The sequence below is a fragment of the Lynx canadensis genome, chromosome A1 (genome assembly GCF_007474595.2).
Source record: "Lynx canadensis isolate LIC74 chromosome A1, mLynCan4.pri.v2, whole genome shotgun sequence".
NCBI classification, from domain to species: Eukaryota; Metazoa; Chordata; class Mammalia; order Carnivora; family Felidae; genus Lynx; species Lynx canadensis.
This window is the reverse complement of record NC_044303.2, coordinates 119,049,643-119,063,721: the sequence shown is the minus strand read 5'-3', so window position 1 is coordinate 119,063,721 and position 14,079 is coordinate 119,049,643. Positions and strand designations below refer to the sequence as shown.

The 14,079-nt window shown below is 41.4% G+C and overlaps 1 protein-coding gene across 1 annotated transcript in view; it reads left to right on the top strand.

The window, feature by feature from the left end:
- The window catches only part of NR3C1 (nuclear receptor subfamily 3 group C member 1), a 116,661-nt gene that overhangs the window by 76,457 nt on the left and 26,125 nt on the right, over window positions 1–14,079 (top strand). The window contains 1 exon segment of the mRNA XM_030320559.1: window positions 11,389–11,552. Coding sequence (XP_030176419.1) covers window positions 11,389–11,552 — 164 coding nt within the window.

The following is a 14,079-nucleotide window of genomic DNA, read 5'->3' as shown; positions in this document are numbered from 1 at the left end:
CCTTTATCATTATGTAATGTCCTTTTTTTACACTCTTTGTTTTAAAGTCTATTTTGTCTGACATAAGTATTGCTCCCTGACTTTCTTTCCATTTCCATGGACTCACACAGATGGGTCTTTTTGCTTTTTGTTTTTTGTTTTAATCCATTCAGCTACTTTGTGTCTTTTGATTGGAGCATTAAGTCTATTTAACATAGTTATTGATAGGGGTACCTGGGTGGCTCAGTCAGTTGAGCATCCGACTTGAGTTCAGGTCATATCTCACAGTTTGTGAGTTGGAGCCCCACATGGGGCACTCAGGCACGCTTGCTCGCTCGCTCTCTCTCTCTCTCTCTCTCTCTCTCAGAAATAAACATTAAAAAAGATAGTAATTGATAAGTATGTATTGCCACTTCGTTCATTGTTTCCAGTTGTTTTGATAGTTCCCTGCTCTTTTCTTCTTCTCTTGTTCTTTTCCCTGTGATTTGGTGACTTACCCTAGTGTTATGTTTGATTTCCTGTCTCTTTATTTTTTGTGTACCTATGGTAGGTATTTGGTCTGTGGTTATCAGGAAGTTCATATATAATATCTTCTGTATACAGCAGTCTCTTTTAGGTTGATGGTCACTTAAGTTCAAGCATGTTCTAAAACACTACCTTTTTTATCTCCCTTTTATGTTTTCACTGTCAGACTAAGTACTGTAGGTCTAGATGATTTTACTCTTCTTGTCTTTTAACCTTCATACTAGCTATGGAAGTGGTTGATCCACTACCCTTACTATATGTTTACCTTTACCAGTGAGAGGGTTGTTTTTTTTTTTTTCCCATAATTTCCTTATTCCTAGTTACCGCCTTTTCTTTTCCACTTAAGGAAGTCCCTTTAACATTTATTGGAAGGCCAGTTTGGTGTTGATGAATGTCTTTAGCTTTTGCTTTTCTGGAAAACTCCTTATTTCATCTTCAATTTGGAATGATAATCTTGCCAGGTACAATATTCTCGGTTGTATATTTTTTTCCTTTTAGTATTTTGAATATTTTAATACCACTCCCTTCTGGCCTGTAAAGTTTATGCTGAAAAATCTGCAGGTAGTCTTACATGGGTTCCCTTGTATATAACAAGTTTTCTCTCACCACTTTGAAGATTCTCTGTAAAGTGTCATGATATGGGTCTCTTGGGTCCACCTCATTTGGGATTGTTAGTTTCCGGACTTAGATATAGGTTTCTTTCACCAGGTTAGGGAGGTTTTCAGCCATTATTTCCTCAGATAGGTTTTGTCTCTTTCTCTCTTCTCCTAGGCCCCTACAATGCAAATGTTAGTATGTTTGATGTCATCCTAGAGGATAGTCTTAAACTTTCTGCTTTTTAAATTTCTTTCTGTGCTGTTTCTGTTGGGTGATTTCCACTAATCTTTCTAGGATCAGTGATCCCTTCTTGTGCATTATCCTATACGCTGCTGATTGCTTCTAGTATATTTTTCATTTCAGTTGTTCTTCAGCTCTGAATGGTTCTTTTTTATGTTTTCTGTTTCTTTGTTGAAGTTATGTGTTTATCCATTCATCTCTTTAGTTAATATCTTCATAAGCATTACTTGGAATTCCTTATTTGGTAGGTTGCTTATCTCTGTTTCATTTAAGTCTTTTTTTCTGAGTTTCTATCTTGTTCTTTCATTTGCAACATACTCCTCTGTGTCCTCATTTTGCCTAGCTCTCTGTATGGTACTAGATCAGTTACATCTATTAGTCTTGAAGGAGTGGCTTTCTGCAGAAGGTGTCCTGTGGGGCCCAGGAGCCTAACATGCTCTGGTCACCTGACCCAGGTGCCCAAGGACTGATGCCTGGGTGGGCTGTGTATACCTCCTGTTGTGGTCGGTCCCAATCCATATGGACTTGCTGATGTGTGTGGGGCTGGCTGCAGGAGCTGACTGCAATGCCCGATGGCAGCAGTACGGCCAGGCTGGTAGGCAGGGCAGGCCTCCTGCACAGCTGGCTACACCTGTTGTAAGTATTTTACTTTGCTGGGCTGGCACCCCAGGGCAGGATGCTTGGGAGGAGCTGTAGTACCTGCTGGAGATGTGGGGTGGTAAGCCTCCTGGGAAGGGCTCCAAGTTGGTTGGATGGAGTGAGTTCACAGAGAAACACTGGGGCTATGTTTCCCCAGAAACACTGGGGTATAACATAGGTGCTAGTTATGGTGCTAGCACGATAGATAGAAAGTATTAGAAATGGTGCCCACCAATGCTGGTCCAGGTGGGTAGAATTGACAAGAACAAAATGGTGCCCACCAGGGCCACTGTCCCTGGGGAATGCTCCAAGTGATCCCTGTGTCTCTGGCACACACCCCAGCCATTAGTGAAAGTACTTCCTTCACATGTAACCCAGGTGCTTTTCAAACTGCTGCCTCTGCACTGGGCTTCCACACAAGTGAGAATGCACACATGCTCTTTAAGAGTGGAGTCCCTAGGCGCGCCTGGGTGGCTCAGTCAGTTAAGGGTCCAACTCTTGATTTTAGCTCAGGTCATGATCTCAACGGTTTGTGTGTTGGAGCCCTGCATTGGGCTACATGCTGCAGAGCTTGCTTGGGATTCTCTCTCTCCTTTTCTCTCTGTCCCCTCCCCTATACACATGCTCTCTCTTTCAAAATAAATAAATAAATAAATAAATAGATAAACACTTTATAAAAAAAAAAAAAAAAGAGTGGAGTCTCTATTTCCTACTGTCCTCTGGTTCCCTTGGCTATAAACCCCATTGCTTTTCAAAGCTTGTTATTATTGGTGCCATTCGCCTGAGCAGTGGAGACTGGTGTGGGGCTCACACCCCTCCTTCGTCAGTGAGGCCTCTGTGGTTGTGATTTCCCTCCCACTTGTGGGCCTCCCCACTAAGCATGCAGGTCCTGACTAAACTGTGTCTGCACCTCCTATATATCTCACTTTGGCTCCCATCCTTAGTTGGGTATGATCTTTTCTGCTTGTCTTTAGTTCACTCTGAGATACTTGTTCCACTTGTAGGTGCACACTTTGGTGTGTCCAAGGGAGGACATGAGACCAGGATCCCCTACTCCTCCTGCCCCTCGAATGTCTTAATTATAGGCAATTTCTATTCTACTGTGATAGTAATGATAGAAGAAAGAAAATCAGAAATTATTTTTAAAGTTTAACCCTACCTCAAGACGATCTACTTGATGACTCACACAAGTTTTAAAAATTGTGTCAAGCTTGAATGGATATTACCCTGCAGGTCCCTGACAGGCAGCACAGTTAGGAAGGTAAGGAACACAGGTTTTGGAATAAGGCAATGCTGAATTCACATCCAGGTTTTGCTCATGTGACTATGGGCAGACAAATGGTTTAACTGTCATCCGTAAAATGGACTAGGAGGAAGGATTATTAGAGGTCATGTATTTATTAAAGTTCCTAGCCATGGAGTTTGGCATGTAGAATTAAAATATCACTTAACTAGTGTACCCTGTAGTCATTACTATGATGGGAGTGTTTTGTGTCCCCTCCTAAGAACCTCTCGTCTTAAAGTTTCCGTCTGCCTGCCTGATAAGACTTCTTCTGTCTTCCATCCTCTTCAGGAGATAAGTTTCCCATTCTTTTTGCTATTAATTCAATACTTAGAATTATTCCTCTAAGCTATTTCAGTGGATGTTTAGAAACCAGGGTGTGAAGTGAGAGCATCATCACCAAAACCCAAGGGAAATGCATACAGCCAAAAAACAAAAAACCAAAAAACCTCTCATCGGGTAGACGGGCATGACAGAGAAACCAAGAAGTTTTCACAGTAATAAAAGAACCTGAGAATTGAAGAATCAATCCTTGACTTTTGGCTGAGGTCAGGGAGGAAGTGTGTGGCCATAGATCAAATTGAGGTTGGTTCTGAGTGTTTTGTTGCTTCCTTTATACTAATATAACGTTGAATAAGGACCCAGCTGCTCTGAATTTGTGTGATTTTACAAAACATCTTTGTAAGGATTTAGGAATTGTGTTCATTGTACAGAATGAGATAAGTATGAATTTGTGGATCATTTGAAAATTTAGTCCAACAATACACTGTTGCACAATTTTAAGGCAGCTGTTTTTCCCTATTTCCCTCTATTTGGCAACCCTTACTTGGACAAAAATCTGGATTTGCAGATCCTGATTGGAAGCACGCACAGGGAATTTGCTCCCTTTCGTTATATATCATTGCAACCCCAGATTCCATAATCAAAAATTCCATAATCAAAAATACTTAAAACTAATGTAAAATGAAGACAAATACAAATCATCAGTTTGCCACAATTCTAAATTAAACTACAAACCCCAGGTAGACCGTAGCTGATAAAGTCTACTTAATCTTGCAAGCTAGACATACATTACTGAAACCCGAGACAGTTCCCAAAGATGCTGGTACCAGCTTAAACTCAAGCTTACGTGGGGTCACAAATAATTGTAATAACAATGGCGTTCACCTATGGACTTGCCACGGAGGATACCTACTGGATCAACGTCTGTGAAAAATCAAGTCTTGAAAAGACGGAAAAACATTACAGGTGAGATTTGAGCTCAGAACCACAGCTCCACAGCCATCAGTTTCACCCCTAGATATATAGTGGGACATACATTAGAAGAAGGTAGTGAGCGTACCATTGTCTCAGACATGTTCTTGTATTCCTGAAAGATGTGGCATTCCTAACTCCGTGTGTATCAAACCATAATTATCCTTGTGTGCTTTCAAGAAGTGAGGAACACACATCCTCACTCCACAGCATCAGTACTTGTTAAAATTCATGTCCCCTAATGCAGGTCTGAGCAAACAGAGCAGAGGACTTGCAGCCTAAGGTCTCAAGTTAGCTAATACAGTGACCAGACTGAGGACTGATCCTTCCAAAGAGAAAGAAATACATTTCTTCTGTGAAACATGTTAGATCAGACTATACAAAACAAGTTCAGATAAGGTGACCATGTTCTCTCTTCATAGAAATAAATACACAGGACCAAAGAAGCCTTTTAGAGGCCCAGATGTATTCTTCCCTGCCTATACCCCCTGTGCCACCTTGGGAAATGTGGACAAGTTCTTGGAGTCTATTGATGGAAGACCTTCGTTTTACAGACAGAAACTAAGCCCAGAGACATTAGGTGGCAGGCCCTTGGTGTCTCAGAGATGTGAAAAAGGCATTTCCTCCTTCATTTACCCTTTACTGAAAATGTTCCTGTCTTATTAGAGTTTGTGTTGTCTAACCTTCTCCCTAAGATGAGTGAGGATAAATGATGCACGGTTTGGGGGAACTGTCTTAATATGCACCTAAAGCTAAAACAAGTTAGAAACCTCTCTGAACAAATGCAAAGCAAAGAGAATAATCGGTGTTTCTTTGACTTCTTCAAGAACATGTGTTCTGGTAGAACCGTTTAACAGAAATATCACGAAAGCCTTGCCTCAGAGTATTTTTCTGTTTGATTTAAAAACTATTCCATAGCTTATTATCAGACAAATCAGTAATCCTTTAGCTAATGCAGGGATAAATGGACAGTCAGAAAACATAATCACCTGGTGTGTGCAGCTGAGTATTTACATTTTGCCTAATGAAAAAAGATAAGAAAAATGGAGGTGATTTTAATGTGTAAAAACCACATTTTCAGGCTAGCCCTAGAGGGACAAATACATTACTGACTCAAAGTAATCACTAGACCTCTGTAGTCCCTGGTGTCAGCTCTGTTTTGAATCTCTTTTTGGACTCATCTTGAATCAAAGAATATTTAAGCCTGTTTCAGTAGGACACTTGCTCCCTTTAAAGATAGTTCAAAGGTTTTAAAATCTGTTTCTGGACCTTGTTGGATTGTTTTCTTCTCTGTGTTGCCTAAAGCTTTATGTGTATAGCAAGGGTTCTTAACCTCAGCATTATTGACAGTCAACTCTGGGTAACTCTTTGTTGTGGGGGATTGTCCTGTGTACCCATGGCATGTGGGTGGACCAGCACTCCAGTCTTTTGTCATTAGCTGTCAGCAGCATTTCCTCAGTTTGACAATCACAGATGTCTCCACCCATTACCAAGTGTTCCCCCCACCCACCTACACACACCCCTCTTCCCCAGGAGCAAAGAACCACTGGTTTACAATATTTGGCCAATGAGAAAACACCTGTTCCATGTGTACTTGATAAAAATTAATCCAGTTTTATTTTCAGGATTTTTCCCCATGTTAATTATACTTGTTTTCTGAGGTGATACCCTTTTTGCTTTGTTTTGTTTTGTTTTGTTTTGTTTTGTTTTCTCCCAAATGGGTTCCTTGCATTTCATTGATTTAATTCACTTAACTTGGAGGCTAAACCAACAGCACCATTTGGATTTGTAATGTTTATCATCTCTGCTTCTTTGTCTTTGGGAGAAAGCCTCTACTAAGCAATACTGTATCATCTTGCCAGGTACATTACAGTCCCCATTTAGAAATAGGGCAATTGAGATTTAGAGAGATTAAAAGGTCACCAAGCTACTACACTGCAGTTAGGTTATGAATTCTAGCCTGCCTGACTTAGAGTCCTTACTATTCTCTGTAACAGCAATTCTCAGAATGTAGTCCATGGACACTTGGGTGTCCCCAGGACCCTTTCAGAAGTACATTAATAAAAATATACAGTCTTCATTTGCCTTTCTCACTGTGTTGGCATTTGCAGAGATGGTACAAAAGTAATGATGAGTAAAACTGCTGGCCTCATAGGGTACAGTAGTAAGTGTACTCACTGCCTTGCACTCCCAAGTTAAGGAAAGCCAATTCCACTTAAGAATATCTTTGAGGGATTCCTGTGTGGCTTAGTCAGTTGAGCATCTGACTCTTGGTTTCTGTTCAGGTCAAGGTCTCATGGTTCGTGGATTTGAGCCCTGTGTCAGGCTCTGTGCTGACAGCAAGGATCCTGCTTGGGGATATATTCTCTCTCTCTCTCTCTCTCTCTCTCTCTCTCTCAATCCTCCCTCTCTCTCTCTCTCTCTCTCTCTCCACTTTAAAAAAAGTTTGTTTTTTTTTTAAAAAAAGGATATCCTTGAGGAAGCAAAATATTCTTTTAAATCTCCACCTTTGACAATGTCCTTTTACTATCTGTGTGACAAAATGGGAAGATGCTTGAAGCTTATTACGTACTTACGCTGCACATAGCATTTAGGTTTCTGTCAAAGAGGAGTAGGTGTAAGACTGTTTATGTTGCACATTGAACAAGCCACCTTTTTCATGACATACCATGGATAAACTATGGTTTTTAGCCTTTGGTGTTTGCCAGATGTTATCTCAAAAATGATTGAAGTGAGCTTATCACTTCAAGGAAGACAGTTTAGAACTTTGAAAGACTTATGTCTGCCACTATGAGCTTCATAGATGTGACTGTTAAATTGTATAATGGACTGGTCAACATTTAGAAAATCTGCCCAACTCAGTGAGCCAATATTTTCCAAATGACTAATGCAGGATAGTACAAAATCATGCACGGGTAAAAGGACCATTCGAAGCGCAAGACAGACAGATGGATTTCAATGTAACAGTGTTTCAAAAAGTTCCCTGATAGGGTTTCAGATTCTGCACTGCAGTACTGACCTTTAAAAAACCAGAATGTTTTATTTTGGGGTAGAATCACAAAGAATATCTACATTTACCTGAACTCAAGCTCTTGGAGGATCATTAACCCTCAGCTGGCTCAGAGGGAAGGGTATTTATGGCACTTGCCTTCACCTGAGATCCTCCAGGTGGTCCCATGTCACAGGAGGCAGGTAAAAAATATTGGCAAGAGTTTCAAGGTTCGTTATTTCAGTGATGTATTCCACGCATAATAAGACTTACATACATGAAATGACTTCTGTGTCGTCACAACACCTGACAATCCGGATTCGTGAGCACGTGCTAAATGAAAGGATGTCATTTACCTGTACATTTTATAAGCTCCTCGAGGGGTGGGATGAATTCTCACAGTCCATCCATGACTATCCGTCCGGGAGCCCCCTCTCAGCACTTGCTTTTCTTGTAGAACTCGACAGAAAAACCCAGCTTTGAACGCGTTGTTTTTTGTCTGTTTTTTCTTTCTCAACTCTCACGGAAACTCCGTCGCCTCAGGAATAAGCTGGTGTTTAGCACGCTGTCCACTCTAAGTGGGGAACAGCATTTGAGTGTTCACTTGGAGCAAGGCATTTTGTTCCTATGAGTCTCCACTCACCGTGGATATGGTCAGTTCATAATGGAACCTCTTACTGTCTTCCAAGTTTGGCACAGCCATCCGCACACACTGATCAAAGAACCCAGACTTTTAAGCTTTTCCATTCAAGGAGATGTCATATACACTCTCATTCCTGTGTGCTTTCTCTTTCTTTCTGTCATGTGTTTGCCATGTATCCATATTAAAAGATGGTGATTCCATATGATTTTCCTTGTAGTTCTAGCAGTTTGGTTGGCCTGTAGCCCTTCAGCAGTAGCACAGGGTCACATTTGCGGTTGTAAACTGTGCTGTACTCATCCGTGTTCCCCAATGGTGTTCGTCCTAGGCTATCCTAGTCCTCGTGTTTGTGTGACAGAAATGGATTTTTTCCCACCGATGTCTGTGGTATACTTGGCAGTTTTCCATGTACTCCGTTCTTATCTGATGGAGCCTGGAATGACTGAAGGGATTTCAAAAGGCTGACTTAAATTACAGATGCTCAGCTACACTTGTATCCATCCATTGGTTCCTAGCTTTCCCTGTTGCCATCTGTAGCTCATGGTTGAGTGGCCTGAATGCGTTTTGCCAATGCTCTCATTTATAAGCTAGAATTTGTGATTACCATCCTGGGTTTCAGACTGAATACTAACTTTCTACTTACATAATGCTGTCTCATAAAATCTCTAGTTTTTCTGAAATAGGAAAGGAGGAACATGTATTGGGTGTTTGTTCTATGCAGGAACTACATGCTACATTTTGTGTGTTCTCCTGTTTTCACAGCACACACACAGATGATGTCCTTCCCACTCATGAGGAAACTGAGGCTCAAAGTGGTAGACAGCAACCCAGGGTCACACAGACTTTCCATGGGGAGAGCAGGGATCTGAAGCACGTCAGTTTGACTGCAAATAGACCCCCCCGATCACCCTCCTCTTACTGCGTTGGCCTCATCTGGAGGTGATACCATCTTGTCACGGGGCTGGTGAGCGGCTAGACGAGATTTTACTCACGAAAGTGTTTTCACAGCTACAAAGTCCAGGCACACCTAGTTTTATGGTGCTTTCCTTTATTGCACTTTGCATTTTTTACCAACTGAAGGTTTGTGCCAACCCTAATTCAAGCAAGCCTGTCAGCACCATTTTTCTAACAGCATCTGCTCATTATGTGTGTGTCTGTGTCACATTTTGGTAATTCTCTTGGTATTTCATATTTTTTCATTATTGTTACTGTGATTTCCGACTCGCTGAAAACACAGATGAAGTATTTTTAGACTAAGGTATACACATTCTTTTTTAAATATAAAGCTCTTACAGACTTTAACAGACTGCAAAGCAGTGTAAATATAACTTTTATGTGCACTGGGAAACCAAAAAAGTCATTTGACTTGCTTTATTGCGATATTCACTTTATTGCTGTCTGTGGTCTGGAACCAAACCTGTAGTATCAGTGAGGTATGCCTTTACTACAAAGTACCACTTTAAAAAATTTTTAAACACTTACATATGCCTATGTTTTTGTGTGTATTGTATATAAATATATATATATATAATTGGTTGAGGAAGCATTTCAGAAGTAACCTTTCAGATCTTTAAATATTATACTCATTTTCCATAAACAACTGGTTGGTCCCTAAAAATAGATGTCAGATGACAGAGATGGGCTGAGCAGGAATAGGCGCATCTTCAGGCCACAAGCCAAGGAAGTTTTTGCTTCCCTGACACATCGCTGTGTTCACTCACACCAAGTCCTTCCTACCTTTCTGTAAAAATACTGCCTAGAGCAGCTCCTCCGCGTTAGTCACAAGCTTCCATTCATCACGGGTGGCTCACGCCAGACCTGCAGCACGGTCATTTCAGTCTGTCCTCTCCCATCGTCTGCTGTCCCCCACCTAGCAGGGAACCAGCACCTTGTGATACGGAAGCATCCAGAACTTTGTGGCCATGTTCAGAAAACATGTAAAACCCTGAGGCCTGTTCCCAGAACTGGGGTGATGGCAACACCGTCCACCTGACAAAGCCTCTCGAATGGAAGACTGGCAAGGTGCAGTAGCTTCATCCGAGGACAGGATTTAGGGGAGCTTTTGGGCTTGCTGAAAGGTTTCAAAACAAATTAGGGCCTAGAGTATCTTTAGAGACACAACAACAGCACTCACTGTGGTGAGAAGTCTGCAAAATGAACAACAGCACTCACTGTGGTGAGAAGTCTGCAAAATGAACCACGAGATGGGGTAGGAGAAGCAGATTCCTGTCCTTTTCTTGAGGCCACACCCGGCCTCGGTGCAGAGGACAGAATGCTCCTTCCTGTTGAAAGCCCACTGCCCTTTCCGTTCTTGATGTGAGCCACACAGGAAGGTGACAGACAGTGATGTTTCGCATCAGTCTTTGTAGGCCATAATGAGAAACCTGACAGCACTGGGATTGAGAGACGTAGGCCCAAACTCGAATACTCTATGAAGTTTTGACTCTAGCGGAGGATGTGGATTGACTGAATTTAGACACTGAGTTTAGAGAGAGGCCTGTACAAGGTCTTAAAATGACAAAAATTAACTCGATGTCCCAAACAATTAAAGGGGTAGGACGCATCTTCTTGAGGTGACAGATGTCTATACTATCTCTGGATCCTGGTGGTAGTTGCACTACTATCCGTTTAGCCAAACTCGTCAGTGGTTCACTTACAAATGGTGAATGATATGGAAGCGACCCCTTTATAAAGGTGATCATGAATGTAAACAAATGCTACGCAACTACAGATGACAGTTTCAAAGTGAAGCATGTATTCATCATTCTTTTTAGGGAATGCTTAAAAGGAAATTACCTCACTCTTGGGGTGCCTGGGTGGCTCAGTCAGTTAAGCGTCTGACTTCTGCTCAGGTCATGATGTCACAGTTCGTGGGTTCAAGTCCCGCATCGGGGTCTGTGCTGACGGCTTGGAGCCTGGAGCCTGCTTTGGATTCTGTGTCTCCCTCTCTCTCTGCCCCTCCCCCACTCGCACTCTGCTTCTATCTCTCCCCCCCCCCCCGCAAAAATAAATATTTAAAAAAATTTTTTTTTAAAGTTACCTCACTCTTAATTTTGTCTAAAAGAAGATTAAAACATGATTTGAAAATATTTGAATAGACTGTTGTAATGCTTGCTAGTACTTGAAGCCAGAGTTCAGTGTGAACATGCTCCCTAGGGAGTGAGGAGGTAAGAGAGCTGTAGTTCGATGTTTCTTTGAAGGTCATGACAGTGGATCCTGACACTGCTTTCTCTCCTCCTTCAGCCCTGGAATGAGACCAGATGTAAGCTCTCCTCCATCCAGCTCTGCAGCGGCAACGGGACCACCTCCCAAACTCTGCCTTGTGTGCTCTGATGAAGCTTCGGGGTGTCACTACGGGGTCTTGACTTGTGGAAGCTGTAAAGTATTCTTCAAAAGAGCAGTGGAAGGTAGTGTGTGTTTTGAAGAGTTTTATTTTTCCTCTACTTGGTTCTTGTCTCTCAAGGTGGATTGTGAAGTTTCTGGTATATGCGAACCCCATTAAGGCTGGAAGTCAGTAAAGTCAGGTGCGGGGGGTTGGCTCGGAGGCCTTCTAAATGGAGAGATTTTAAAAAGCCACACAAAAAGCATAAGAGACTCTTAAATACAGAGAACCAACTGAGGGTTGCCGGAGGGAAGGTGGGTGGGGGGATGGGCTAAATGTGTGATGGGCATTAAGGAGGACACTTGTTGAGATGAGTACCGGGTGTTACACGTAAGTGATGAATCACTGGGTTCTACTCCTGAATCCAGGACTACACTGTATGTTAACTAACTTGAATAAAACAACAACACAAGCAGAACTAGAATAAAATAGAAAAGTATAAATTAAGGAGAGGGAGTTTGGTCAGATAACAGAAGGTAACAGTAAGAAAGTGCTGTCATGGGAAATGGTGTTACGTTACTGCCCAAACCTAATGTTCACTGTATGAGAATCATGGGCTTTAACTCTCATGAAGTAGTTGGTTTTCATGGGAAATGGTGTTACGTTACTGCCCAAACCTAATGTTCACTGTATGAGAATCATGGGCTTTAACTCTCATGAAGTAGTTGGTTTTAAAACCACCAACTATTCCAGTCTGACAAAAAATGAAGGTCAGTAAGAACTGTGAGGGGAAAATCTGGGTGGGTTTCTCTTCCTGTTGAGCCAGGCACTGTGCTAAGTGGTATCAAGTCCACATAAGATGTGGTCCCCACCCTCTGGGTGGTCACGGTCTGCTTGAAGTGAGAGAGGAGTTCAAAGTTTCCAGGAAAGAGGTGGTAGTAAGAAGCAAGTGATAAACAGCCTGAGGAGATCGAGAAAGAAGGTAATGTAGAGAAGCTGATTTCACTATATGAATACTAATAAAAACTGTACCCTGGTTATAGATTCAGTCTGCTGACAAGGGCAGTCACATCAACTCCTTAAAGAGAAATTCATTCCATAGCAAATTAGTGTTGGAAATTACTCTAAAATCCTCTTGGGAAAAAATCATGTACTTTAGTTATTTATAAAGCTGTTTGAAGGTGGTGTCACATGAATGGATTACCTAAAGCTCTGAGTATGTTAATTTTTAAAGAAGTGTAATTATCCATCCACAGTATGAGAAAGATTATTATTATTTGCCTCAAGTTCTGTTTGCATATCCTTAAGAGTTAGATGAGTCATTTTCTTTTGTTTGGATTACTTTTTAATCCATGAGCAAACTAAAACTCCTCCTGTTACCCCACATGGAGCACAGGGAGGCAGGCTTTGACCAGGTAGGAGCCCCCAACTGTTGAGTAGTGCTAAGGAAAGCCCACCCCTGCACACTCTACTGCCTCTAACAAAGTAGACCTTATTCACCACGGACCCAAGAGAATGAAGCTTTTTCTTGTCTGCACTTTACTTCAGCACTTTATTTTAAATGTTTTTGTTTATTTCTGAGAGGAGGAGGAGAGAGAGAGAGACAGAATGGGAGCAGGGGAGGGGTAGAGAGAGGGGGAGACACAGAAGCTGAAGCAGACTCCAGGTTCCGAGCTGTCAGCACAGAGCCAGACGTGGGGCTCAAACCCATGAACTGCAAGATCATGACCTGAGCCGAAGTCAGATGCTTAAATGACTGAGCCACCCAGGTGCCCCTGTCTCAGCACTTTAAGTCCTGAGTTATCTCCATGATATAAATGCAGTGATAGAGGTAATCCAATATATAATAATACTGGCAAATTAATTTCTGCAAGTGAAATTCAGAAAGAGACTGTGGAACCTTAGAAGAAAAAAAAATATTTTAATTAAAATGGAGGAGAATGAAAAATTCTTTAAAACAGGACTATAAATGTAAAGTATGTGTCCTTCTGGCAAATAGAAGACATTTGGGGCAAGGAAGGTTAGAGAGTGCAAGCTTACTTTGAAAGCTTTCAATACCCTTTAAAAGGTAAAAAAGAAAAGTAAAAAAAAAAAAAAGGAAAAAAGCTAAACCTAACTCCCCAATAAAATACCACTGCAGGCCATATGCCCTCAGGGCTTCCCCCTGCTTTAGAATTAATTCTTATGCTTGTTTTTAGGTAAAAATTTCATAGAATATGAGCTGTCCCATTTCAAAATGTTTATTTAGCGTTTAAGTATTTCAGTTAACAATTACATAATTAGTAGGGGAAGGTTTAACTGTGAACTATGTTAAGTAAATCCTATATTTGGACTTTCATTTTCTCCAACGTCCCTTCCAGCTCTAAAATTCTGTAATCCTTTGACAACCTAACTCGGAGCAGTTCTACTTTTCCTCTCTACACAGGATGGAGATGTTTTCATTACAGAGATGTAGTTTCTAAAGTCTGTATCATACTTAGCAGTCCATTTTTGGCACCTGCTGGAAATACTAGGTTACTCCCCCCCAAATTGGCATAGGATAAAATACCTGAACATTTCAACAATTTTTAAGAAGTTTTATCCATACAACCCAGATCAAGGATAGATACCTT